This window comes from Camelina sativa, chromosome 19 (genome assembly GCF_030686135.1).
Source record: "Camelina sativa cultivar CO46 ecotype springtype chromosome 19, ASM3068613v1".
NCBI classification, from domain to species: Eukaryota; Viridiplantae; Streptophyta; class Magnoliopsida; order Brassicales; family Brassicaceae; genus Camelina; species Camelina sativa.
The window spans coordinates 9541737-9565548 of record NC_141898.1 but is presented as its reverse complement, the minus strand read 5'-3'; the positions used below and the strand labels follow the sequence as shown (position 1 = coordinate 9565548).

Here is a 23812-nt window from a genome sequence, read left to right as displayed (position 1 = left end):
GATAAATTAAAAAGAGAAAAATCCTGTAAATAGTGAGAAGATTAGTAGTACAAAATAAAAATTAATAAAAACGTAATTAGGCGTGTACGCGTTTGGTTTAAGGCGTGACCCACACGACTCGTGGCGCGTAGCCAACACATAAGTCAGCTCCACGGGAAAGGTATGCTTCTTTTTTTTTTTTTTTTTAATTTAATTTATTTTACTATATTTTTATACTACTACTACTATTAGGCTAAAAATCTAAAATTTGGGTTTACCACTTTTCTGGTTATTGACTTTGAACCGGTCTCTCACTCGTAAATGATGACTACAACTTATTAGGTCAGCCGTGACCAACAATACAAAATCCGGTATTTTACTGTAAGTTTCTCTTTATTCTTATTCGGTCAAAATTTGGTTTACTTATCTGGTTTTGTTACTTTCTTTTAAGATTTTTTTCTCTTTTAAGTGTTAAAATTAGTTAACAACAAAATTAAACAAGTGTTAGAAAATATGATGAGATAAAATTATTTCTATATCATCAAGACTTTTTTCTTCATTTTTTTTTAAGTGTTAAAATTAGTTAACAACAAAATTAAACAAGTGTTAGAAAATATGATGAGATAAAATTATTTCTATATAGCATCATATCCTTTTAATTATCTGACACATATTGAAGAGCTAAAACTTAAAAATGTTATAAAATAATAACATTTGTTGTAATTATTTTTCTTTAATTAATTAATTTTTGATACATTTTGTGTTGTAATTATTTTTCTTTAATTAATTAATTTTTGATACATTTTGTGAAATTTCCTTCCATGTTTTACTAAAGTGTATAATGTTTTATCTTAAGGAGTATATTTGACAATAAGAAGATAAAAATTTGACCGACTTAAACACAGAAATCTGCCACGTGGTTTTCATATATAAAAACAACAAGTCCAAACACATTTCTTAAGCACTTCACTCTCTCTCTCTCTCCCTCCCTCACACCATATTCGCGATAAACCAAAAAAAAAAAAGCTCTGAACTTTTCTTCTTCTTCTTCTCTGATCTATCTAATTACGAATCGAACAAGAAGAACCTCGTATGGCTCTCGAAGCGATGAATTCACCATCTTCCTTCACCACCAGGATCGAAACCAAAGAAGATTTGATGAACGACGCCGTTTTCATGGAGCCGTGGCTTAAACGCAAACGCTCTAAACGTCAGCGTTCTCACAGCCCTTCTTCGTCCTCTTCCTCGCCGCCTCGTTCTCGTCCCAAATCTCAGAACCACCAAGATCTCACCGAGGAAGAGTACCTCGCTCTTTGTCTACTCATGCTCGCCAAAGACCAGCCTTCTCCTTCTACGACGACCCAAACGCGATTTCATCTGTCGCAGCCGCAAACGCAAACGCCGCCGCCAGAATCTTCAAAGACCCTTTCGTCGTACAAGTGCAGCGTTTGCGGAAAAGCGTTTCCTTCGTATCAGGCTTTAGGCGGTCACAAAGCCAGCCACCGAATCAAACCAGCAACCGTGACCCCAAACCCCGATGATCCATCATCAACAGCAGCTCCGACCGTCTCCGCCGCCGCCGGTGAAAAACATCCGATTTCCGCATCCGGCAAGATCCACGAGTGTTCAATCTGTCATAAAGTGTTTCCCACTGGTCAAGCACTCGGCGGTCACAAACGCTGTCACTACGAAGGCAACCTCGGCGGTGGAGGAGGTGGAAGCAAATCAGTCAGCCACAGTGGAAGCGTGTCGAGCACGGTATCGGAAGAAAGAAGCAACCGTGGATTCATCGATCTTAACCTACCGGCGTTACCTGAGCTTAGCCTTCATCACAACCCAATCTCCGCCGCCGACGAAGAGATCTTGAGTCCGTTGACCGGTAAAAAACCGCTTTTGTTGACCGATCACGACCAAGTCATCAAGAAAGAAGCAGATTTATCTTTAAGAATCTAAATAATATTCTTGTAATTCGTTTTTTTCTTAAAAAACATAGTTACAATTTTTTTTTTTTAGTTTACAAATTTCTGATTTGGATTTGAATATTCATAATATTTGTTTAGGGGATTGATACAAAACCATTTGATTTGATGATTGATTGATTCATTTTTATTTTGGTAACTAATCTCTTTTTTTTTTTTTTCTCTGTGACTCCACTCTGTAATTACATTGGACACGTGTCATTTTATGTGTGAACACAGAGCAGAAATAGTTGGGGAAATTTGAGAATCGTTCCTGTGGATGATTCGTTGCCTTCATTAGTATTTTAGCACATGTATTATTTTATGGTTTGGTCTAATAATAAAATAACAATTTACAATGTATCTTTTTAAATTCTTTGGCATACCTTCGGATATGGCTATTGGCCACTAAAACTATAGTGTATATAGCCTTAGCTTGTTTTATTATTTATTTCGTATTTAAATCTATAAATTAATGGCACATGCTTGTTAGCAGCAATGCATGCATCATTATTTATTTTTTTTGGATTATGATACGAATCCATAAATACAGACGTGACCACGAATCTGTTAATCTGTTCTTTGGTATGTGTGCTTGTAAGTTTCCTTCGCCATGAAACATTTCATTCGTTGTTAAATTGATCTTAGGAAGTTAAATGATTTTTTCAAGTTAACACTCTTAATTAATTGATTGATTAGTGTACCAAACAAAAGATTCGTTTTTCTGTTTTGCTTTTGATAAAGAATTTTAATGAGGAAAGAAGACTAAAACCAGAGAACTGTGTATTGGCTCGTGTACGGTTCTTCTACCTAATCGTACTAATCAGAACCAAACACGTTATTAAGTATAGGTCATTATTAATACGCGTCGCCAATGTGAATGAACCACATAGTTTTTCGTTGAAATATATGTTCTCCAACATTTTTAGTTAAGTTTCACTAAAAACTATATTCTAGTTATGCATAAAGGTGACTGGCCATTTCGGTTTGGCGGTGCTCAGAGATATCTTGTACCAAAAGAACACTACAGTACTCTTTTAATTTGATTGATTATAATAATTTATAAAATAAATGTGAACCCAAAAAGAGAGATAGAGTTAAGAATTTACGTGTATGACAAGTATAGAAAGGCTTCGAGGTTGTGATTTTAGACTCTTTTTTTAGATAGATCAAAGATTTTACTAAACAATATTATCAAATTGAATTCATTCTAATTCGTGTCGTTTTGCATATAAACTGCGATATGTTCTTGACGTGTTGCCAATTATAATCTTATCCAAACACATCCCAAATAAAGGCATTTTTTTGTTCTTATTTTCTTTTATAGAAAACAAAACAAAATAGTAAACAAAAGTTATCAACCCTTGGTCACCAAGTCTTTGGTGTCTCTGTTGGCTGTGTACTTAAAAAACAAATAAAAATGAATGACGTCAGTTGTCTTATTCTTTTAGGTTTTAGCACACACGATGACACAAACACGTACTACAGACGCATTGATGCGGCGAGTAAAAACGACAAGAAGTCTACACACAAAAAGAAGGAACGACACATGGGGAATGAGAAAAAAACAACAAGAAATCCAACTCGAAATTAGAGAGATTGATTGATATCTTCACTTTTTATGTACATTTTTTTCCTTCTTCATTAGAGAACAAAAGCAAAAGAGATATATTAAGCTATTTTCTGTATACAATTAAATTAACTTTATAGGTAAAACTAAACACCACATTCTATTCTTTTACCTTTCTCTTCTGTAATCTCCAACGCAGGAACTTATACTAAAGAAACGTCGACTCCAAAGTGCAGCCAGAACAGATACTCCCAAAGAACTTCACCTTGATCCGGTTGAAAACGATAAAGGCGGTTTTGGGATTCCGAGGCAAGGCCGTGGGAATGTAAAACGTTGTCAGAAATCATTCATGTTGTGAAAGTGGTGTGAGTGGTCGTGTAAACTCAGAGGAGATCAGTTTCTACAGTTGTGAAGTCAGGTTGGTGGGTTTATATCCGACTTAGTTGTATTATGTGCGTCTTCATGTTGCAGTGTGTAACCTAGCAAGATGCATGCTTTTGTTTGTAAAAGCTGAGCAGGAAGAAAATGCAAAAGTAGAAAACAAAGAGAGCATTCAAAAACCTGCATTGCTGCTACTTTTGATAAGAATCCTTGACACTGTTCGAGCAAAACCTTTTCTTTTGCAGTGATATTCATTATTTCCGCCATTACTGAATTCATTTCCTCCACCTATCAATGAAGCAAAGAAAGAAAGAAAAATGTACCAAGAAACGCGAGATTAAATTACGGTCCATAAAACACAAGAAGAGAATATTTTATTCATACAACTAGGTTCTAGTTTCTGACCGGAGCTAATGTAGCAATAACAAATACTCAAAAGAAATGCATTAGGGAACTTTCAGAACTAATTGGTTTCGAACATATGCATATAAGAATGGATAACAGCGAGTTTCCACTCTCTATCTTATAATAACCCAAGAAACTGGTTTGCCTCTCTCTGTATTCTCATGATAAGTACACCTTTGCAGTATTTGCAATGTCAAAGCTAAATAGTGCATTGTTAATCTTATATTATCCAAAGAAAAACATAAATTGCACAGAAGAGCAATGAGAAGATAGCTTCCTTAGTCAACATTTACGTTATAATCACTGAGACAAGGCATATACCTTCAATGTCAACGAGAATAACGAAAACACCATAGCGTGCATGACATCAACAGCTGAACTAACAGCATGCTTGAGATCTTGAATATCAACCTAACAGTCACAAAAGTCATTAAAACCATTCAGAAAAGGGAATATAACGTTCACTACCTAAAGATACAATATAAGACAAAACAAACATATCGGAGTCAGGCAAAGTGGCACTCACCAAGGCTTTTCCACTAATTGGAAGATGAAGCGTGCTCGCTTTCAGGGCTTCTGTTGCTCCTGACAAAGAATTTGAATGGCCTCTGTCAAGAAGAGACCATGCTTCTAGATAACCAACCTACAATTTTCAAACATAATGATTTCGTCAGCATCAGAAAAGGTTAAAGCAACTACAATAAACTTTTATTCGAAAACAAGTCATAATCTCCTTTCTTTACACTTCCGAATGCCATGAAATGATGACTCTAAGCAACTAATGACAACTTCCACAGAAGCAGAATTAAAAAATGTATCATACAGAAACAACCATCAACATTCCACATTAGCTTGTAAAACTGTAATTGTGCATTTATCATTACCGGTAGTTGAATTGTATATCAATTTGCACGTCCTCCTACGCCACATTTTTCTGAAGATACCCATTTAGTCTCAAATCTTGAGACAAAACCTCAATGGTGTCATTGAAATCATAAGGTAAGAATCTAAACATGGAATCCTTTCTTGTTTACAAGCTAAAAATTATGAAACTGCTAGACGTTCATATTCTCACCTGCTCCTTCAAGATGGAAGCTAGTTTTAGTTTCTGCCTCAGCAAGAGCAACTTGATCCGTTTCAGACTAACAGAATGGCGCAGTTCCGAAATTGATACCCATGCATTCCACAAGTTTTTCTGTCAAAAGATGAAATAATGTGTTCCCTAGATTGTGTCTGGTTTAATGAACCACATCAATGACTCACTATCTTAACTTATCTACTAGGATATCATATCCTAACAATAGCTAGACTTCATAACTTTTTTCACACTTATTCCCTGTTTATATTTTCACCTAGCATTGGGCAAAAATTAGCATCAGACAATCTAAAACGTAGAAAAACACAACAGTTAAATCAAACAATGTTCTAGGTCCAAGAGGCTTAGGAGGGATATGCTCTGTGTATGCCCGGTTGGTAGATTAACAAGGCATTCTAACGAAAAATTGCACAGTTTAGAGGCTCTAACATTTATACCGCACAGTTTAAAGGCTCTAACTTTTATACTGCACCAATAGCTAAAAGTAGCTTATAAATCATGTCTTCCCCCTAAGTCTTGTGCATTGGCTAAAAACCCTTGCCATTCAAGCAAGAGATAACCATATATTCACAATTGTAAACATAGCATTAATGGGTTAAAGTAAAAAAAAAAAAAAAAGAATACCTCGGCACTCAATCTATGTACCATGAAAGTGGAGTCTGCTCTCGCATTGGCAAACCGCCACTGCAGGTAACAGTTATACAGAAGCCTCAACAAGTGGTCATTAATAACTCGATCCTCCCCAATTTTGCCCCTCCTAATATCAGCAGAGAAACAAAGAATTGAAGGCAAGGTGCGGCTATAAGCATTTCATTTGTTCGGAAACTCCATTCCTCACTCGAGAAGGACTAGAAAGTGCCCTAGCTATAGACAATGTAGCTGTTGCCCAAATCTTACTTGGTGAAGCAGGGCGAGTAGCAGCACCCTTATTGGAGAAACCATACCACAAGGAGATGATGTCAACAGACTATCACCAGAGAATCGTTTCAATTGACTGAACTTTGATGAGATACTACTGATTCTTGAACTTGGGATAGAGCATAAAGGTGAGAAAGGATCCTGCAACCGCCTTAACCGGCTATTAGTCTCTTGCCATAATTTAGCAGAAGCCATAGCATTACGCTGCAACCTCCCCATTGAAACCAAAACCACATTCCTGTGCACCAGTAGTGCTACCGGATGAAACATCATCAGTATCAGATGCAGTGAAGTCACACAAAACACTAGAACCCAATCGCGGAAGTGTGCTTGGTCTTGTCTTACTCTCATCTCTCGTTTCCAAAATTTCACAACCTCCTCCCACATCTAAATTCAATATCCCATCAGCAGAAACCCTAGAACTCTGCGAATGCTGCAACATTGAACTTCCCACAGAGCCAGATCCAAGCTTCCTCCCATCATCACTGTCACAATCCACGCTTCTAGAAAGCAAACTCGGGACAACAGATTCAGAGTTTCCCCTCCGAGAAGCGCCTGGCCAGGGCTGATGATCCATTGGTGCAAACCGGTGTCGATGATGGTCCACCGATTGAGACCGTTTAGGAAACGAGGAAGACATCTTAACCAAATTAGAAGCAGAATTCGTTGTCATACGAGAGAGCAAAGGGGAAGGAATACCGCTTACTTGACCTCAGTATCGCAGACGAAGACGAAGAAGATGTAGTAGTGGTGGTGGAATGAGAATGAGGACGAGAAGGAGAATGGGATAAGTAGCTTTAAGGGACATTTTTAGCAGGTCTAGGTCTTCGTTGTAGTCCTCCTCTGCCATTGTTAGCTGTGAGTTGAGTTGTATCTTGGCGATCTCGAGGTGGATTCTTAGGTCGGTGCTGTTGGGAGTCTTGTTCAAAGTATATATGTAACAGTCTTCTTGTTCAAATTAGTGGTTTAATAATGAGGAATTTTACAAGTGTGAATTTGCATTCGAATTCGAAAACAGTTTAGGCTCTAGTGTTTTTTCTTTACAAACTTCCAAAAAATATTGCAAGTTTCCTTGTGTTTACATTCATAGCACTTAGATAATTTGATTATCATACCAAAACGTAGCATTGCAGTAGCATTGCAGTACAACAAAAGTCTACATTCATAGCACTTAGATAATAGCTCATTTTTCTCGACTGCTATTATAGATGGTTTGTAAATTTGGTTATTATTCTATAGCACTTATTAAACACTAAGATAAAACCCTCGAGGCACCGACGACAAGACGAGACCAGCCACAGATCTGCGCTGAGGTAGGTCGTAGGAGGTAGAGATTACTAAGATCTCTCTCCAATTGTCTCAAATATGGCGTCGCATCTTTCAGGTTTGTTGAATCCATTTTTTTTTTTTTTTTTTTTAATTTTTGGTGGATTCAGATTCGTGGGTCTCTTAACATGTTGGTGTTTTTCGCTCTGGTTAAGTCTTTGTCTTAGATTGTTGCCTTCTAGGTCGCTTTAATGGTGTGTGAAAGGTGAAAGCTTTAAGCTTCGTTTCTATCTCTTTGAGAACAATAAGGAGTGGTGACGAATTGTGACATCAATCTCTTCGTCTCTGGTAGTAAACCCTTTTTTATCACTCGACTCATTTATGGGTTTTGGGGTTTCTGGCTTTTTAACAAATCCCATCTCAATCTGATTGCTCTTATTCCTGTTGTAGATGGATTATAGCTCCTAGCTAGCTACTGAATGAAGTGTAGTATGCGTTCTCACAAGCATAGCGAGATTTCATGGATTCACTTTTGGTGATAGTCTAGAAGAGAGTAACTGAGTTAGAGGAACAAGCAGAGAGAATTTGGAGCCAGACTCATTAAGGTAGCAGCGTTATTGATATATATGTTTATTATCCTTGTCTTGTTCGTGGTGTGGAAGAAAAAACAATACTGAAGCTGTGTTTTCTTTGCTTGCAGCTCCTAAGCTTAGAACAGCCGTGACTTTAAGACGTATCCATTCTAGTTTTGTCCAGTTTTATAGCTGGTGCTTACAAGGTCTATTCACTTGGCTTTTAATGTTTTTGTATTATAAAGGGTTGAATCTTTATTTTTCAATAACTGTTGTGTTTTTCTGTTGATTGTATTCATATGATCCAGGGAGATTTTTTAAAGAACAAGGACTAAGATTCATGTTTTATTTATTCATGTTTCAGGGAGTTGTATACTTACTTACTAGCTCAAGCAAAGCAACAATGTGGTGGACAGATTACTTCTAAGATGAATGGAATGGTTAGTTTCCTTGTGTTTCTTATCTTAAAGTGGTGCTTCCTGCTGCTCTAATGATTTATGCTCTCTATATCATCTCTAGCAAATACTTGTGTTCCTTTGATTCTTATTTGTTTGTTAATTGCTCTAGTTTATGACGACAGTGACAAAATAGGGTTCATCTAATTAAGGAGCTCAATAGAGTAACCATACATGTTAGTATTTAAATGTTACGTTCATGCTTTACTAGGTTTGAACAGAAGAAGACAGTAGCAGTATTGAGATGGAATTTAGTGCATCAAGGCAAGAAGAATTTGTTTCAAAATCCCAAACATACTAATCGAATTGAAAGTAAGAAAAGAATCTATTGGTACATCTTGTTTTCTTGTTGGTGTGGGTACATGAATTACCATCTTGTAGTCTTGTTGGTGTGGGTACGTGAATTATGAAGTTTTTGTTGCATTAATATGTTGTCTAAGACCATTATGGTTAAAAGTTCACTAAGGTTTTGTGTTGTATAAATGGACTATATACAGGTTTGGAGATTGAATATCAAAGGCTAGAACCAAGTGTTCAAGCTTCTAAGAGGAAACTCACGAGGATAAAACAAGTCTCCTGGAGGTATTACATAGCTTTCCTACTTTCTTAATAAGTAAAGGTGATGAAGGATGAGGATGGTGTGGCTAGAGCCGTGAAGATCCGGTTGTTGGTGTTACGGAGTGGCACTTAGGATGTTAGTTTTATTTTGTTTACTTGGCTGCACATAAGATATTAGTATAAAACTTATGATCTTATGTATGACATTTTTTGGTTAAAAGATTTATATTATATATTTATATGATTTATGAAATATTAAATCTAGATATAAATAATGTTAAATAAATTTTGCAAAATAAACTAAATCGTTTTAATAGAGCTATGGTAGAAACTCCTACCATAGCATGACTTATTATATTATTTTTAAAAAGTAGAAAAATGCCATAACAAAGCATTTGTTACTGCTATGTTAGAAGACTCTAACATAGCATTCATATTCATCGTACGTGTGATACTTACAATAACAGTGGCTTAATATAGCGTTTGTGAAAAAGCTATGAATAACGTATTATAGCATTTCTCTATTGCTGTCAATGTAGATATACTTACAATAACAGTGGCTTAACATAGCGTTTGTGAAAAAGCTATGAATAACGTATTATAGCATTTCTCTATTGCTGTCAATGTAGATATTTGTTGTAGTGTTGGTCTAAGTCTTTGGTACCACAAAGCATTTAAGTATTATAGTGAACAAATTCATAATATGACTGGTCTATCTAAAAAAACCAAAAGAAACACAAAGAAGGCAAATATGAACGAAAAGAAGATAATGCATAAACAAATAAAGTATTGTGATCAGGATTTTGGACTGATCACTAATCTCCTTTTTTTGCACTTGGCGTATATGCGATAATACTTGGCCTTGATTGATTTGCACTAAACTTGGAATGTAAGAACAAACGAGTGTGCGAGCATATGGCAGATCTTTGAGTTCCATAGCTCTTCCGAGGTCTACTTTTCTCAAATATCCACCCTCTCCAATGATATGAGCTGAGAAGCATTCGGAGGTCGTAAACATGGTTTTATAGTTGTTCTTACAAAAGACCACGGCGATTTTCTTTGCTTGGTCGATGAAGAAACTCATAGATAAACCCTTAAATATCAAATCAGAAACATCAATATTTAAGAAGCAGCTCCAAGACACTACATTGGGCTCAATCTTAGTTGTCACCCATATCTCAACCTTAGATACGTTCCAACGATTATATAACACCGTAAGCTGCTCTTCTCTAACAGTAGATAGAGCCTTATAATCTTCAGCACAATAGTGAGATGGCAGAGGAAGATATGGTCCGAATCTCTCATTTGTAAAATCAAAACAGATTAAAAAATCATCAATAATGCATCCCATTTTGAATCTTGCAGAAAGGAAGTAAGTGTTTCCTTTCAATGACACAGTGTGTAGATAATACCATATAGGCTTTTGAGGAGTGACATCGATAACCCTCCATGTATTAGACTTAAAATCGTATATATGGTACTCTCATGACTTTTTTGAACAGTCATCATCATCATAATCATCAAATATCCCTAAGATTTTGTGGTTACGGTTCTTGTTGTTGTCATATTCGAGAGCATACATGTCAAACTTGTTGTAAGCATTTATGGGTTCGATCCATCTAGTTTGACCCAAATACGGGTTCCAAACCACAAGGCCAGTGTCGTGTCTAACGACCCATAACAATAAGCCATCACAATGAATGATTTCACGTATCTCGACTTGATTAAATAAATTATTCATCTCATTTATAGATGGTTCAACAAACTTTTCACCATCTTCGGTGAGGATACCATGGAGATTGAACCTTATTGAACAAACCTTAAAATCGTTCAACATAAACCCTAAAAATTGTTGTTTTGCTTCTGCTCTACATAACATCCAACTTTTGGATAAAGCGTTCCATCCTTTGCAAGTGGATCGTATTGCTCTCAAAGAAGTCAATGGAATCCTAGAGAGTATATCATCTAACAAATCCTGTGGAAGATCAGAAATCATCGTCAGTGTTTCAAATATAAATAAACGTTTGAACTTCCACGCATGTCCACTCTTTATATATATTTTATATGCATTACAAGATATATTCTATTCTATTCAATATTTATATTGTTACTTTTTATTTTTTTGACACCAGTCAGTATTGCTACTTATATAGATTAAAAATGAAATATTATCTTCACCAAATTTTTTCTTGTAATATTATCTTACTAGTATTAATGAAAAAAATACATTAATTAGAAATTAATCTGGAGTGTTCTTTAAGAGATTATTTCAAGTACATCATTAGAATTAAATATTTTGAATTTTAAATGGATGTATATCAAACAAAATCTTCTCAAGACCTCCTTTAAATAATTAATTCAAAATCTTCTTTTTGTCTTTCTTAATAAACAATATTTTAAATTAATATAAAATTTTCCAAATAATGTTGACTTTGACTATTTTAGATTCAAGGTAAACCAGCAATGAACCAAAAAGAAAAACTGACCCCTAAAATTTAAACAACCACACAACTCTACCAACTGATGTGTTTCAAACCATATGCACAACTCAACAAATCAGTAATTTACTTACCTTGGTGATTTCACCATCGAACACAACCGAAGCTTCACTTCCTCTAGTACTGGCCATCGACGAAGCCAAGTAAATTATGGTTTAATATTAGTGACTCAATTAAATTGTGTGTTCTTCCAAGTACAACTCAAAACATTGATATATGAATATGGAGGGAAAAGAAAAAGGTTCATTAGCTGCTCCCTCTATCAGAGTACATATCATGACATAGGAGAAGAACCAAAGAGCTAATTAAAAAATAAAAGTACCCTTCCTTGACCAAAAACATCAATAGAACCATCCAACTGAAGATAGCAGCACACCTTAATTACCTTTACCTGTTACAACTATGGTTAAAGGTAGTAGCTGTGTGTTTGGTACCTAAAGCAACGAATCCTCCACATAATGATGATAAACAGAATTTGAACAAGTAATATATATATGCAAAATCTGATTCTTGTTTATTTACATGCAATAAGAAGCTGACAAATTGATAAGAAGTCTTAAACTATTTGTTTTTCGTCTTGATATCTTAAACAATATCACAAGTAAAATCGAGATGTCAGAAACTTTTGGCCCAGGTGATATAGCATCACAAAATGAGCATGAGGAGGACGGATGCAATTCTCATGATCACACAACTACAAATACGAGATTTCTATCGGAAAACAAAAACAAATCAGTTAATTAAACTCCAACGGAACATATATATGAATCCATAGATACTCATGTTTAGTTTCTGATCAGCAAAAATAAAAAAAAAATGATGATGAAAAGCGTATTTTAAAGAAGAGATTAATAAACTCCTCCTTTTCTTCAGCCTCATGCAGGTACTTGACCTTCCTGGATTTGCATTAAACTTGGAACATAAGAGCACATGAACATCCACAACGGTTAGATTCTTTGAAATCCACTTCTTTGTAGTGTCCATTCTCTCTAACCATGTAAGGTTTGTAGTTGGTCCACGTTTTTCTATGTGTATCAAAAACCACTGCTACTTTCTTCTTCTCGTCGACCAAGAAACTCCCATGTGGAAACCTAAATCTTTCGATGTATAGTTCAACATCAACTTTAAGCAAGTTGCTCCACGTCATTGTATTGGGCTCAATCATAGTGGTAATCCATATTCCAATCTCACATTCATCAGACTTCTTAAATAACACTGCAAGCTTCTCTTCTCCAACAGTAGATAGAATTACCGAATCGTCAAAACAAGAGTGAAACGGCAGAGGGAGACGCGGTCCAAATCTCTCACTTGTAAAATCAAAACAACGTAAAAATTCTCCTTCTTCTACTTGCAATCTTACATGAGCAATAAAGTAAGTATTTCCCTTAAAGGACACACTCCTACGATGTATTCTCCAGTCGGTAGTGACATCAAGGAGCTTCCTCCATGAATTAGACTCAATGTCAAAGATTTCATACTCAATGTGGCTGTTGGGATTCCAACAGTAAAAGTAAAACCTCAAGACTTTGACGTTGTTGTTGTCGTATCCGATAGCAAACCTGTCTAATATATGGAAATTGTTCTTTTTGGGTTGGTGGATCCACCTGATTGTTCCGGACGGGTTCCAAACCAGGAGCCTCGAAAGATCTGTAGTGACGCATAACAATAAACCATCGCAATGAAGCATTTCAATGATATTCACTTGGTTAAGTTTACCTATCTCCTTTATAGATAAATCTACCAAGACTTTGTGGTTATAACTTTCATGGAGATTGACGCTCATTAAATGAGCCCTACAACCACGGATCATGATGAACATAATCTCCTTGGCTGATGTCGTACCACTGTGCTTTGTAAAGTTCTCATCTTTGAATAAAGCGTTCCATAGTTTGCAAGTGGATCTTGCTGCCCCTATAGAAGTTATACGAACCCTACACAGTATCTCCTCTACCAAATCACGCGAAAGATCGGATATCTTTGTCATTGTTTCAAGTAGAAAAAACGTTTGCCCACTAAGTCTTTATATTAAAAAAATATGTTAGAGTACCTCCATCAAGAGTTGTAATGAAAGTATCTTAAAATAGATTTTATTTTTAATTTTGAATAAAAGTGAAATTAAGAATTTTTTAAGAAACTTTAACATTTCATAGGTCGATTGAAGGTTGTTAGAGTACCTCCATCAAAAGTTGTAATGAAAGTATCTTAAAATAGATTTTATTCTTGGCATGTAGCAAATAAGGATGCTTTCGGATATTGTGGAATTCGAATTGATTGGATAAAAGTAGCCCAGTTTGGATAAATACCATCGGTGAGATAGTAAGCCAGATGATATTGTTGTCCGTTGACAATATATTTCACTTTGGGAGCTATACCTTGTAATATGTCATCAAAAACTGGTGAGCGATCGAGAATATTAATATCGTTTAATGTACCTAGAGCTCCAAAAAATGCATGCCATATCCAGAGGTCTTGTGAAGCTACAGCCTCTAAAACAATTGTTGGCTTTCCAGATCCACGGGTATATTGACCTTTCCATGCAGTCGGGCAATTCTTCCACTCCCAGTGCATACAATCTATGCTTCCTATCATCCTGGGAAATCCGCGATCCTCTCCAATATTGAGTAGTCGTTGAAGATCTTCTGGTGTGGGTCTCCGTAGGTACTCATCTCCAAATAAATGAATGATTCCTTCAGTGAAATTTTCCAAACATAACATCGCAGTGCTTTCAGCAAGCCGGAGATATTCGTCAAAAGCATCCGCTGCAGAACCATATGCCATCATACGAATGGCTGTTGTACACTTTTGTAGTGTAGTAAAAGGTGTTGACCGTGCACTTCGTGAGGCGGTGGTGCGGTGGTGTTGCGGGAAGCTCGAGATCGTTGTGTTTTGCGGATACGGCGGTGAGGGTGAGGTCTTTGGTCGCGAGATTGACACAGGGCGGGCTGGTCTTGATACGGGGCGTGCTGAAATGTGTTGATGCTTGCGCTCTCGCGAGATACTATCGAGAGTCCTGCGGAATAATGTTGGTGGATCGTGTTTGCAATTCACGAGATGCTCGCTGTAAGGAGTCGATATGCTTGGCGAAAGAGATGGCGAGATGGTATGGCGCGGTGAGGTGGCGAGAAGATTCGGCGAGATGGCCAGCTCGCACGCGTGTTCGACGGGTATGCTCACGTGACAATGTGCTCAGTTCGATGTTCGTCCGATTGGTGAGATTCAGGGCGCAGGATCGAGACGTAAGACACGGGACTTTGTGCGGTGCGCAGTACACGGTATACAAGACGCAGTACGCGGGACGCAGTGCACAGGACGCAGGACAGTGCGCGGGATGCAGTGCGCGGTACGTAGGATGCAGTACGCAGTACGCGGTACGCAGGGTGCGGTTCGCGGTATGCAAGACGTAGTGTGCAGTACGCGGTACGCAGGACGCAGTACGCAGAGTGCGGTACGCGGTATGCAGGATGCAGTACGCAGTACGCGGTTCGCAGTACGCGGTACATGGTACGGATGATGCAGTGCGTGGTACACGGTTCGCAGTGCGCGGTACGCGGTACGCAATACGTAGGACGCGGTGCGAAGTACGCAGGACGCAGTACGCAGGATGCAGTACGCAGTACGCAGTGCGCAGTACATGAGTCATTTGGGTGTGTTCGTTTTATCCGGAATCTGTTGCGCTTTCAATATGTCTTTGCTCCCATACTGATCAGAGCTTGGTTGGTTTTTGCAAGGTCCTGCGCTATGGTTCTTGGAGATAATGTCTTCGGTGACGTTGCGAAGGAGTTTGGAGATGATCAGTACCGTGCGCTAGAGAGAGATCTTGACGAAACTGGAACGGGCTATCCTTCCTGGTGAGACCAATCGAAAGGAAGAGGTGTTGTGACAGATCTGGCGGATTTGACGGAAGAAGATTTTCGGGAGCTCGACGTTATGTTTCCTTTAGACTCTCAGGACCTTTGTTTGATTCCGTATTCTTCAAGTCAGCGACGAGGGAAGGTGGTCGCGTACGAAGAACGCACCGGTTCGGAAAGAGCTCAGAGGTCTCTGGTTGCTGGCTTAGCGATTGGTAATGGAGTTCTGAGACGTCGCAGAGATCGTACGGGAAATAGGGAACGCATTCCCCGCAACCCAGGAAGTTCCTTATGCGATGAGAGTTCCATAGCCCGCGTCCTTCATCTCTTCAGAGTGCCGAACAACCCGCAGTTTGCGTTACCGAGTGTAGACGCGCGCCCGTGGGACTGCCTAGTAGGTCACCTCTGCGTTTACGTAGATTTTTTTACCGATTGTTGTTTCCCATCCCAGAATTTTTGACGAGTTACTGTGCACGACGGAGGATTGCATTTTCGCAGCTGTCGATCTCCACTATCCATAACGCGGTTGGGCTTATGATAATTGGCAAGTATATGGATATTAAGATGAGCGCCGACCTTTTCGAGCTAGTCACTCGATTTACGCATGACTGTTCGGGGCTATGTTGTGCTTGCTGTACGCCAGGCCTCACGATCCTGCGTGGCCAGAAAAGCCATATTCACGATTGGCGGAGGAGATTTTTCTTCGTAGAAATAAACGATATTTCTGTCGAAGATCCCGACACAGCCTCCTCTCCTGCTTGGAACTTCACTCCCAGTAGCCATTGATCGGTTGGGTTCGTCTCCTGTTGATCTTAATAACTCTGTTTTCTGATGCATTTATTTTATTTTTGCAGGTGATCCTCCCCCTTCTACTGCGTGCGATTCTGAAACCGTTGAACAAGCTTCTGCTTTTCTTTTTAGTGGGACTTTGCGGTGGCCAGACGTTCTTTCACACGTTAGCTCACCTTCGTCTTTATTCTTGTGTGCTTTCATGTTTAAAGCTCTTATTTATTCCGCAGGTTCACGGACCGGATTGCAAATGGGGGACTGCCCGATGCCATGCTATGCTGACTTGTTCGATGCCGAGGATGTTCCTACTGTTGCAACCGAGGTTGTTGCACCAAATGCCAAGATCAGAGCGGAGATTGTTACGGTGGAGCTTGAGGATGGCGAGGTGGCTGTCCCCAGGGGTGATCCCAGTCGTAGAACTCGTGTAGCCGAAGTTGCTGCGACCCATGTTGCGAAGAAGCCTTCTTCAAGGCCCCGTGGGAGCGCTCCTGCAGCTAGAGGTGGCGATCATTCTCGAAAGAGGGCTTCGCGCTCGAGACCTCGGAGTGATGCTGGAGGAAACCCTAGACGTAGCCACTATGCAGAGGATGGTCGCGCGGGCATCGATCACTCGTTCTCCTTTCGCTATGATGTGAAAGACCTAGCGTTTTGCGGTGATTTGCGTGCTTACGTGGATCTCGCCAGCAAGATTCATGGGGACTTCATCCCTCTCCCTTCTCCTAGCGATTTGGCTTGTTCGTCTGCGTATGAAGACTGTGTTCGTCGGCAAATTCAGGTTCGACTTGACTTTGACTAATGTTTTGCTTGGTTGTAACTTGACTGTCTTTTCTCGATGTTTCAGGCAATAAGCTGGACTAACCGTCTTACGGGAGAATACGAGGATAAGGTGCGTGCGGCTTTTGCAGGCCGAGCGATCGAGCAAGGAGAATGCAGTGCTCGTCAAGGAGCTGATGGCTTCGTTAAAGCAATCCCAACGGAAGCTCACTTCCAAGTTGGAGCGACTCAGAAAGGCGAGAGATGAGCGCGGTGAGGAACAGCGTGCGAAGGCTGCTGTTGTGATCGGGACGCATTGCGAGCGTATTGACCGCCTGAGGAGGCATGTGATTGCATCACGCGAGAAACAGCCCGACTTGCGCCTTCTTAGCCAGGTGACGGGGACTAGACAGTGTCTGGAGACATTGATCAAGAGGGGCGTTGCTATTCCCGAAGATAGGATGGTGCATCTTGCTGCTAGCGAGGAGGAGTTCCAGGCGAAAGTGAACCAAGTCGCAGTGCCTACACTCTTTGACGGTGATCTCGAGCCATTCCTGGAGCTGCTGATGCAGGTGGTGATGATGTCGCAAAGAAGTGATATGTCCTTGTCCCATTGCTTGTTGCTTTTGATTTCTCTTTTGTTATTGCGAACTTGATCGCTGATTGCTTTTGTAATTTTCCTTTCGGTGTTGCAAACTTTGCTGTTTCTGTTTTATGGAAGATTTTTGCGCATAAATTTGATTATTGCCGATTTCATTCCCTTCATTATGATGAAGTTTCTTCTGAATGATCACACAAAGTTCGATTATTGGGTACAAGAGAGATGCGACATTTTCGTTGTTTGCAGGGCATATTTTGCAGTGCAGGACGTCTCCTGGCTTACCCTGGATATGTTGTTCCCCGAAACGTCTCGAGTAGACAAGGTGGACTTGTCGTACTATTTTAGGTGCGGTACGCGTGACCGGCCTACCCTGTGGGTGCTGCAGGAATTGTGGGTGTACGAGTCGGGGTCTCGGCTTATTCACTCTGGTTCCTGTTAGCTATGCGAGTCTGGACTCGGCTTAAAATGTCCTACCGAAGTAAGAACATGGATTATTTCACCACTGCACCGATGCGGAGCGCGTTTTAGAGCTGTGCGCCTGGCCAGGGCGTCAGAATAAGAGTCGATAGATTGCTCAAGAATGTTTCATTGCGAAACTTTTAGTTTTTTATTATAGTTACACCTCTTGAAAGGCTGCCTACGTACCCTCGAAAGAGATCAAACCATTCGTAGTTCAAATTACAAGTAAATGCTCGATGACGAGCGTCTTTTTTTTTTTTTTTTTTTTTTTTTTTTTTGCGGTAGATGGACTAATGATAGTAGCCCTTGAGGTTGGCAGAGTTCCAGGATCGTGGGACTGACGTGCTGTTCATCTCGAGTATCTGGTAAACGCCGGGTTTGACGATCTTGGAAGTACGGACCTTCCCAATGTGCACCGAGTTTTCCAGCGTTCTTCTCCCTTGTATTCTCGAAGACTTTGCGGAGGACGAGATAACCCTCGGTGAAGTGGCGAGATTTGACTTTCTTATTGTAGAATTTTGCGGCAGCTTGCTGGTAGTTTTGGATGCGTAGTAGAGCTTGGTCGCACTCTTCTTCAATGAACAGTAGTCTGTCGCACAACATTTTGTTGTTCAAATCAGGATTATTAACGAGCATGGAGCGTCGAAGCGTGGGGATTCCTACTTCAGCCGGTGCGAGTGCTTCCATGTCGTAGGCGAGAGAGAATGGTGTTCGACCGGTATACGTGCATGGAGAGGTTCGGTGCGACCATAAGACGCCGTCGAGTTCATCAGCCCATAGACATTTCTTTGCATCGAGGCGTTTCTTGATTCCAGCGAGTATAGTCTTGTTAGTTTCCTCTGCTTGTTTGTTGCCCTACGGGCATCTTGGAGTAGATTTACTTAGGCGAATCCGCCAGCCAGCACAGAATCCTTTAAACTGTAGGGAAATAAATTGAGGGCCGTTGTCATATATGATATCGTACGGAAGTCCATGCCGGCATATGATGTTTTTCTAGACCAAATTCTGGACTTCATTTGCTTCTAGCGAGGCATACGATTCTGCTTAAACCCACTTTGTAAAGTAGTCCATCATGATATGGAGATACTTCTTCTGGTTAGATGGTGTTAGCGGACCGACAATATCCATCGCCCATCGCATGAAGGGGTAAGAGATCAAGCCTTCCGTGACCATTTCTTCTTTGTTCAAAGTATGGAACTTCATTTGAGAGTCGTTCGACGATACGCATGAACATCATTCTGAAACGGCGACGAAAAATTTTAGGAGAATATGTTGCATCTTCACGGAAATAATCATCCTATAAGCGTTGGTGACCCTCTTCATGTTTTCTTTCAATGTGGACTCGTTTCTTCTTCTCGGTTGCAAATTGATTCATTGCATGATCGAAACGATTCTCAAATGCTTGATCAAAATAATTGTCCATTGCATGATCAAAATACCCATCCATCATTTCTTCAATGTTATTAGAAGAAGATGTCATTTTAAAGGGAAAAAAATTATTGTAAAAAGGGAGAATATATTGTAAAAAAGGAAAAATAAACTGTAAAGAGAAAAATAAATTGAAAAAAGGAAGAATATATTGTAAACGCTTGATATTGTGGATACAAAATGGAAATGGAATAAGCTCTAGCTCTCATTTATGTGTTTACAAAGATGTTGTTATATAATGGAGCTTGATATCGTGGGTACAACATGTCCGTGACCGTGACCAACAACAACATATCTATGACCAACAACAACAATGTCTTCTTCTTCTTCTTGTCCGTGACCAAGAGCAACAATGTCTTCTTCTTCTTCTTGTCTGTGACCAAGAGCAACAATGTCTTCTTCTTCTTGTCCGTGACCAAGAGCAACAATGTCCGTGATCTTCTTCTTGTCCTGATAGAAAGACACATAGAAACACAAATCAATCATACAACCAAACTAAACTAGATATCTCATTTAATACCAAGCTACATGAACAACACATCTCATTGTAAAACACATCCCATTGTAAAACCATTACATATCATTAAAACAAGGTAAATTCATTACATAGCCGATAAACTCATAGTCAAAAGAATCATACAACAACTGAAAGAAACAACACAAAAGCAATCATAAACTCAAACTGAAACTAACTTGACAACATTTCATTAATTATCTTATTCTTCAAAGCTATTTTCATTTCAGTAAGAGGCTCAGTTTTAGCAAGTAAACGGTCAAGCATTTTATGTTTGCTTTGCTTTTCTTTAATCACACTCTGTTTCTCTTTCAAGGAAAATTCCTTTTGCCTTATCTCCCACATGGTCTGGAACTCCACTAGAGAAGAACCTTCGGGCTGATTCATTGGCTTGTTTACAAGCCTTTTACCTTTCGCCTTTGCTGCCTTAATACCAATATGCTGAACTTCCTCCTCTACTTGAGTAACTGGAACAGAGCTTGATGACTGTGAATGAAGATCATCACACTTCCTTCTCTTTGATGCTCCATTACCTTTCGCAGAATTGGAACCACACCATTTTTGATCATGGCGAAGCTCCCTCCAAGCATGCTCAAGGGTGAACTTCACCTTATAATCATTGAAGTAGATTTCATAAGCCAGTTTCATGACATCATATTCATTCTGGCCACTTGATTTCAGCTTTGTTGCAGCCTCATAGCTTCCAACAAACTTGCAGACTGTTTCGTTGATCTTTTGCCACATTTGCTTACAATGACTAGGCTCTCTCTTTTCTACACCAACTAGCTTAGGATTTTCAGCATAATAAGTTGCAATTCGTGACCAAAAAGTACCAAATTTTTGATCGACAGCAATAATTGGATCCTTGCTAGTGTTCAGCCAAGCACCGATGAGGGCCACATCTTCTTTGTGTGACCACTTCCTTCCACGCTCCTTTGATTTTTGTTCACCTACAGGGTCCTCCTCAGCATGCGAATGGGTTTCAAGGGTGTGGCTTTCTTGTTGACTAATTAACAGGTCCAGAAAACCTAAAGCTTCACTAAATGGGTCCATAGGCAAGTTTCTGGGTTGAGTTTAAAAGAGGATCGAGAATAATGAAGGGTTGATTGTCTGGTTAGGTATGTAAAGGAGAAGAAAGGTAAGTGTTTAGGTTCAGCTAAACACTTAATATATAACTAGAAGTGAGGTGTAAGTGTAATTGGTTTTTAAATGTGACATAACAAGCAATCAATGACAACTACCAAGCATTGAGTATAACCTAACACTAGACAATAAGTGTATTACTGTGACAACAACCAACAATGTGTGTTTAAGTGTGACAATACAAGCAAACATGACAAGTTACAAAGCATTGAGTGTTTAAGTGTGACATTTACCAAACTGATCTTGTCAATTTAATGATGCAAATTCATGATGCAAATATCCAAAAGACTAAGAAAGAGAAAGAGACATCAATGAACAATAACAGTGTCAATCAAACTGATTCGTTACCAAATAGGCTCACTAAAGCAACCAAACCATCAACGATATCAATGAATAAGTAAACAGAATATAATTGAGTAAGATAACTCATCTGGAACTGTTTGGCATTGCGTAACTGGAACCACCTTCCTTTGCTTCTCTTTAAGTCCTGCATTGTCACCATTTAAACACTTTGAACAAATAACCACACACATAGATATATACAGAACAAATAAAAGCTGATAGCACACTAGCTAGAAGCAATACTAAGAATAAAATACATAATCAGAAGCTGAAAACTAAATAATCAGAGACAAGTATGAATCACTCAAAGTCAGCTTTGTTGCAGCCACATAGCTACCATTACTAACAACAACAGCAACATCGACATCAGCGGGAGGAGTACAAGAGTCCAAAGATTGGTTACCGGAATCAAACACTTGCGCGACGGAATCCGATACTTGACTAATAGAATCGGAATGTTGACTGACGGAATCATCTTCGTCTTCGTCGAGATTGTTGATCTCGTGCCTGCTGTATCCTATTCTTAATCCACCCGCTCTTTTCTTCCTCCGTGACACCTGACGTCCATAACTCTTCGTCGGAGATGGATGAGTAGTAGTAATAACTGACTCGATCGGCTCAGGCTGGTGTTGAACCGGAGTCACAATCGTTAAGTCTGAAAACAGATTCTCATCCAAAGCTTCCGTCGCATCTAACAAAACAGAGACAATAAAAAAAAAAATCAGATCATCCGTTAAAATTATTGACATATCGAAAATTACTACAAACCCAATTGAGAGATCTTACAAAATTAGGGCTACTGGTTTCGAGAGAGACGCCGGATGATCGGCACTTCGCACATCGATGGTGTCTATTACGGTGATCGGTTTGATTCTATCGTCGTGTTGTTTTCTCTGTCGATCAAAGATAAAGACGAGAGAGAGAAAGAAAAAATAAAAGAAAAGTTTATTTTTCTCCCATCCAATCAGAAACTGACAGACACAAGTTTCTAAACCTAACAAAAATATCTTAAATAAACAACAATTCTAAACTAAATCATACAAAAAAAAAAATTTAATCACATCTAATATTTTAGATACTCTTAGATACTTTGATGGAGGTACTCTTAGGTTTAGCATCATGTGTCACATAGAGAATCTTTTAACTTCCAAAAAATCTTTTAATTTCAGTATCGTTTCTAAGTTTCTCGTAATTTGTTTTTTTTTTTAATCACAAAGATAACTAGATAAGTACGAGGTTATCAAATATTTATACGTGTTTTGATTTAAAAAATAAAAACAAAAAGTAACTGTTGTTTTTCTGATTTGTACCATATCACTTGTCATGTATCACTCTGGAAGTTATAAGTTTTCAGCAGTCTATTTCCACTTTTTCTCTAACCAAACGAGTTAAATGTATATATACAGAATTTATAAAGAAGATGATGATGAAGAATGCAGTGGAAGAAGAAGTTCTGAAGATGTATGAATGCCGCCTCCTCTGTTCTTGGCTTTCGATAATCTTGAATAATACATTTTGTTTGAATAACAAATGAAAACTTGATAAACTGACGAATGTATGTTGTTAATGAACCTCCAAGTGAGAAAAAAAGTCACATATCATAATGATGTAAAAGAAAGAAGAAGATGATGTAAAAGAACATCGGTTGAACCTGTAGGCCTCCTCCTCTGTTTTTCGGCTTTCGACCATCTTTAAAGTTAAACTTGAGAGAGATGTGAACGTATGTTCGGTAGTACATACGTTCACAGTATCATATATTCACGCTCACATCTCTCTTACATACGTTCACAGTATCATATATTCACGCTCACATCTCTTCACCTATAAAGCATAGTTTTGTTAACATCTCGTTAAAGGGAAATGGAAAATGCACTAGACAGATCTCATCCAACCAGATCCATTTGAGTGGAACGACCAAAAGACTGTACTGTTGACAAATTGATTTAACGAAAAAAGAATCAGTTTTATACAATCTCTTGTAACCAAAACGGTTTGTTAGAACTTAGAATTTGTGACTGCATCATCAGTTTTAATCTGCCGCAATCAAAGGCCATTGGAACTGCGACGTGTTTGCATACTGGAGGAAATAAGATTTAAATAAGACCTGTCAACTGTATAACCCATACCCTCTTGTTTTCATTATGACTAGGCGAAATACCATGGTCACCAACAATTCATCCATCAGAGATGACTGCAAATAAAAATATTCTACAACTTATGGACTTACACACAAGGATATGTTAGTCTCAGAATAATTTATATTCAAGAAAAGACGAGAA

At 38.8% G+C, this 23812-nt stretch overlaps 4 protein-coding genes, 1 long non-coding RNA gene and 2 pseudogenes across 7 annotated transcripts; 2 read left to right on the top strand and 5 right to left on the bottom strand.

The window, feature by feature from the left end:
• Positions 1–747: 747 nt before the first annotated feature.
• On the top strand, positions 748–2097 carry LOC104765827 (zinc finger protein AZF2). Its single transcript, XM_010489601.3, has one exon. It carries the CDS (start codon positions 1072–1074, stop codon positions 1930–1932), a length of 861 nt encoding a protein of 286 aa, XP_010487903.2. The 5' UTR covers positions 748–1071; the 3' UTR covers positions 1933–2097.
• Positions 2098–3515: 1418 nt separating this feature from the next.
• Positions 3516–7395, bottom strand: LOC104767647 (protein SNOWY COTYLEDON 3). Its single transcript, XM_087501038.1, is given in 11 exon segments — positions 3516–3986; positions 4069–4176; positions 4615–4704; positions 4820–4936; positions 5369–5488; positions 6014–6199; positions 6201–6311; positions 6314–6515; positions 6517–7001; positions 7003–7215; positions 7390–7395. Coding segments are annotated over 11 exon segments (1689 nt in total). The 3' UTR covers positions 3516–3935.
• An 80-nt stretch (positions 7396–7475) lies between these two features.
• On the top strand, positions 7476–9402 carry LOC104765826 (uncharacterized). 3 transcript variants are annotated; one of them, XR_015590440.1, is made up of 7 exons: positions 7476–7691; positions 7816–7921; positions 8024–8178; positions 8274–8351; positions 8510–8585; positions 8812–8912; positions 9098–9316. It is a non-coding gene; the product is annotated as an uncharacterized LOC104765826 (long non-coding RNA). The 3 variants fall into 3 exon arrangements; XR_015590438.1 differs by lacking the exon at positions 7476–7691 and having other exon boundaries at positions 7713–7921; positions 9098–9402; XR_015590439.1 differs by lacking the exons at positions 7476–7691; positions 8812–8912 and having other exon boundaries at positions 7713–7921.
• Positions 9403–9819: 417 nt separating this feature from the next.
• Positions 9820–11200, bottom strand: LOC147920361 (F-box/kelch-repeat protein At3g13680 pseudogene; annotated as a pseudogene).
• Positions 11201–12531: 1331 nt separating this feature from the next.
• On the bottom strand, positions 12532–13640 carry LOC104767646 (putative F-box protein At5g51000 pseudogene; annotated as a pseudogene).
• Positions 13641–13870: 230 nt separating this feature from the next.
• On the bottom strand, positions 13871–14434 carry LOC147920360 (uncharacterized). The gene is made up of 2 exons (XM_087501037.1): positions 14185–14434; positions 13871–14088 (listed from the first exon to the last, which is right to left on the bottom strand). Exons 1-2 carry the CDS (start codon positions 14432–14434, stop codon positions 13871–13873), a joined length of 468 nt encoding a protein of 155 aa, XP_087357163.1.
• Positions 14435–20096: 5662 nt separating this feature from the next.
• On the bottom strand, positions 20097–21542 carry LOC147920359 (glutathione S-transferase T3-like). The gene has a single exon (XM_087503147.1). It carries the CDS (start codon positions 21099–21101, stop codon positions 20223–20225), a length of 879 nt encoding a protein of 292 aa, XP_087359273.1. The 5' UTR covers positions 21102–21542; the 3' UTR covers positions 20097–20222.
• Positions 21543–23812: the final 2270 nt, after the last annotated feature.

Excerpts from the sequence above, each read along its gene's own strand:
- LOC104765827 (XM_010489601.3), top strand. The coding sequence starts at position 1,072 with ATGGCTCTCGAAGCGATGAATTCACCATCTTCCTTCACCACCAGGATC.
- LOC147920360 (XM_087501037.1), bottom strand. The coding sequence starts at position 14,434 with ATGGCATATGGTTCTGCAGCGGATGCTTTTGACGAATATCTCCGGCTT. Across the intron at positions 14,089-14,184 it reads TTGCCCGACTGCATGGAAAG|GTACATTAAACGATATTAAT; the intron begins GTCAATATACCC and ends TTGGAGCTCTAG.
- LOC147920359 (XM_087503147.1), bottom strand. The coding sequence starts at position 21,101 with ATGGACCCATTTAGTGAAGCTTTAGGTTTTCTGGACCTGTTAATTAGT.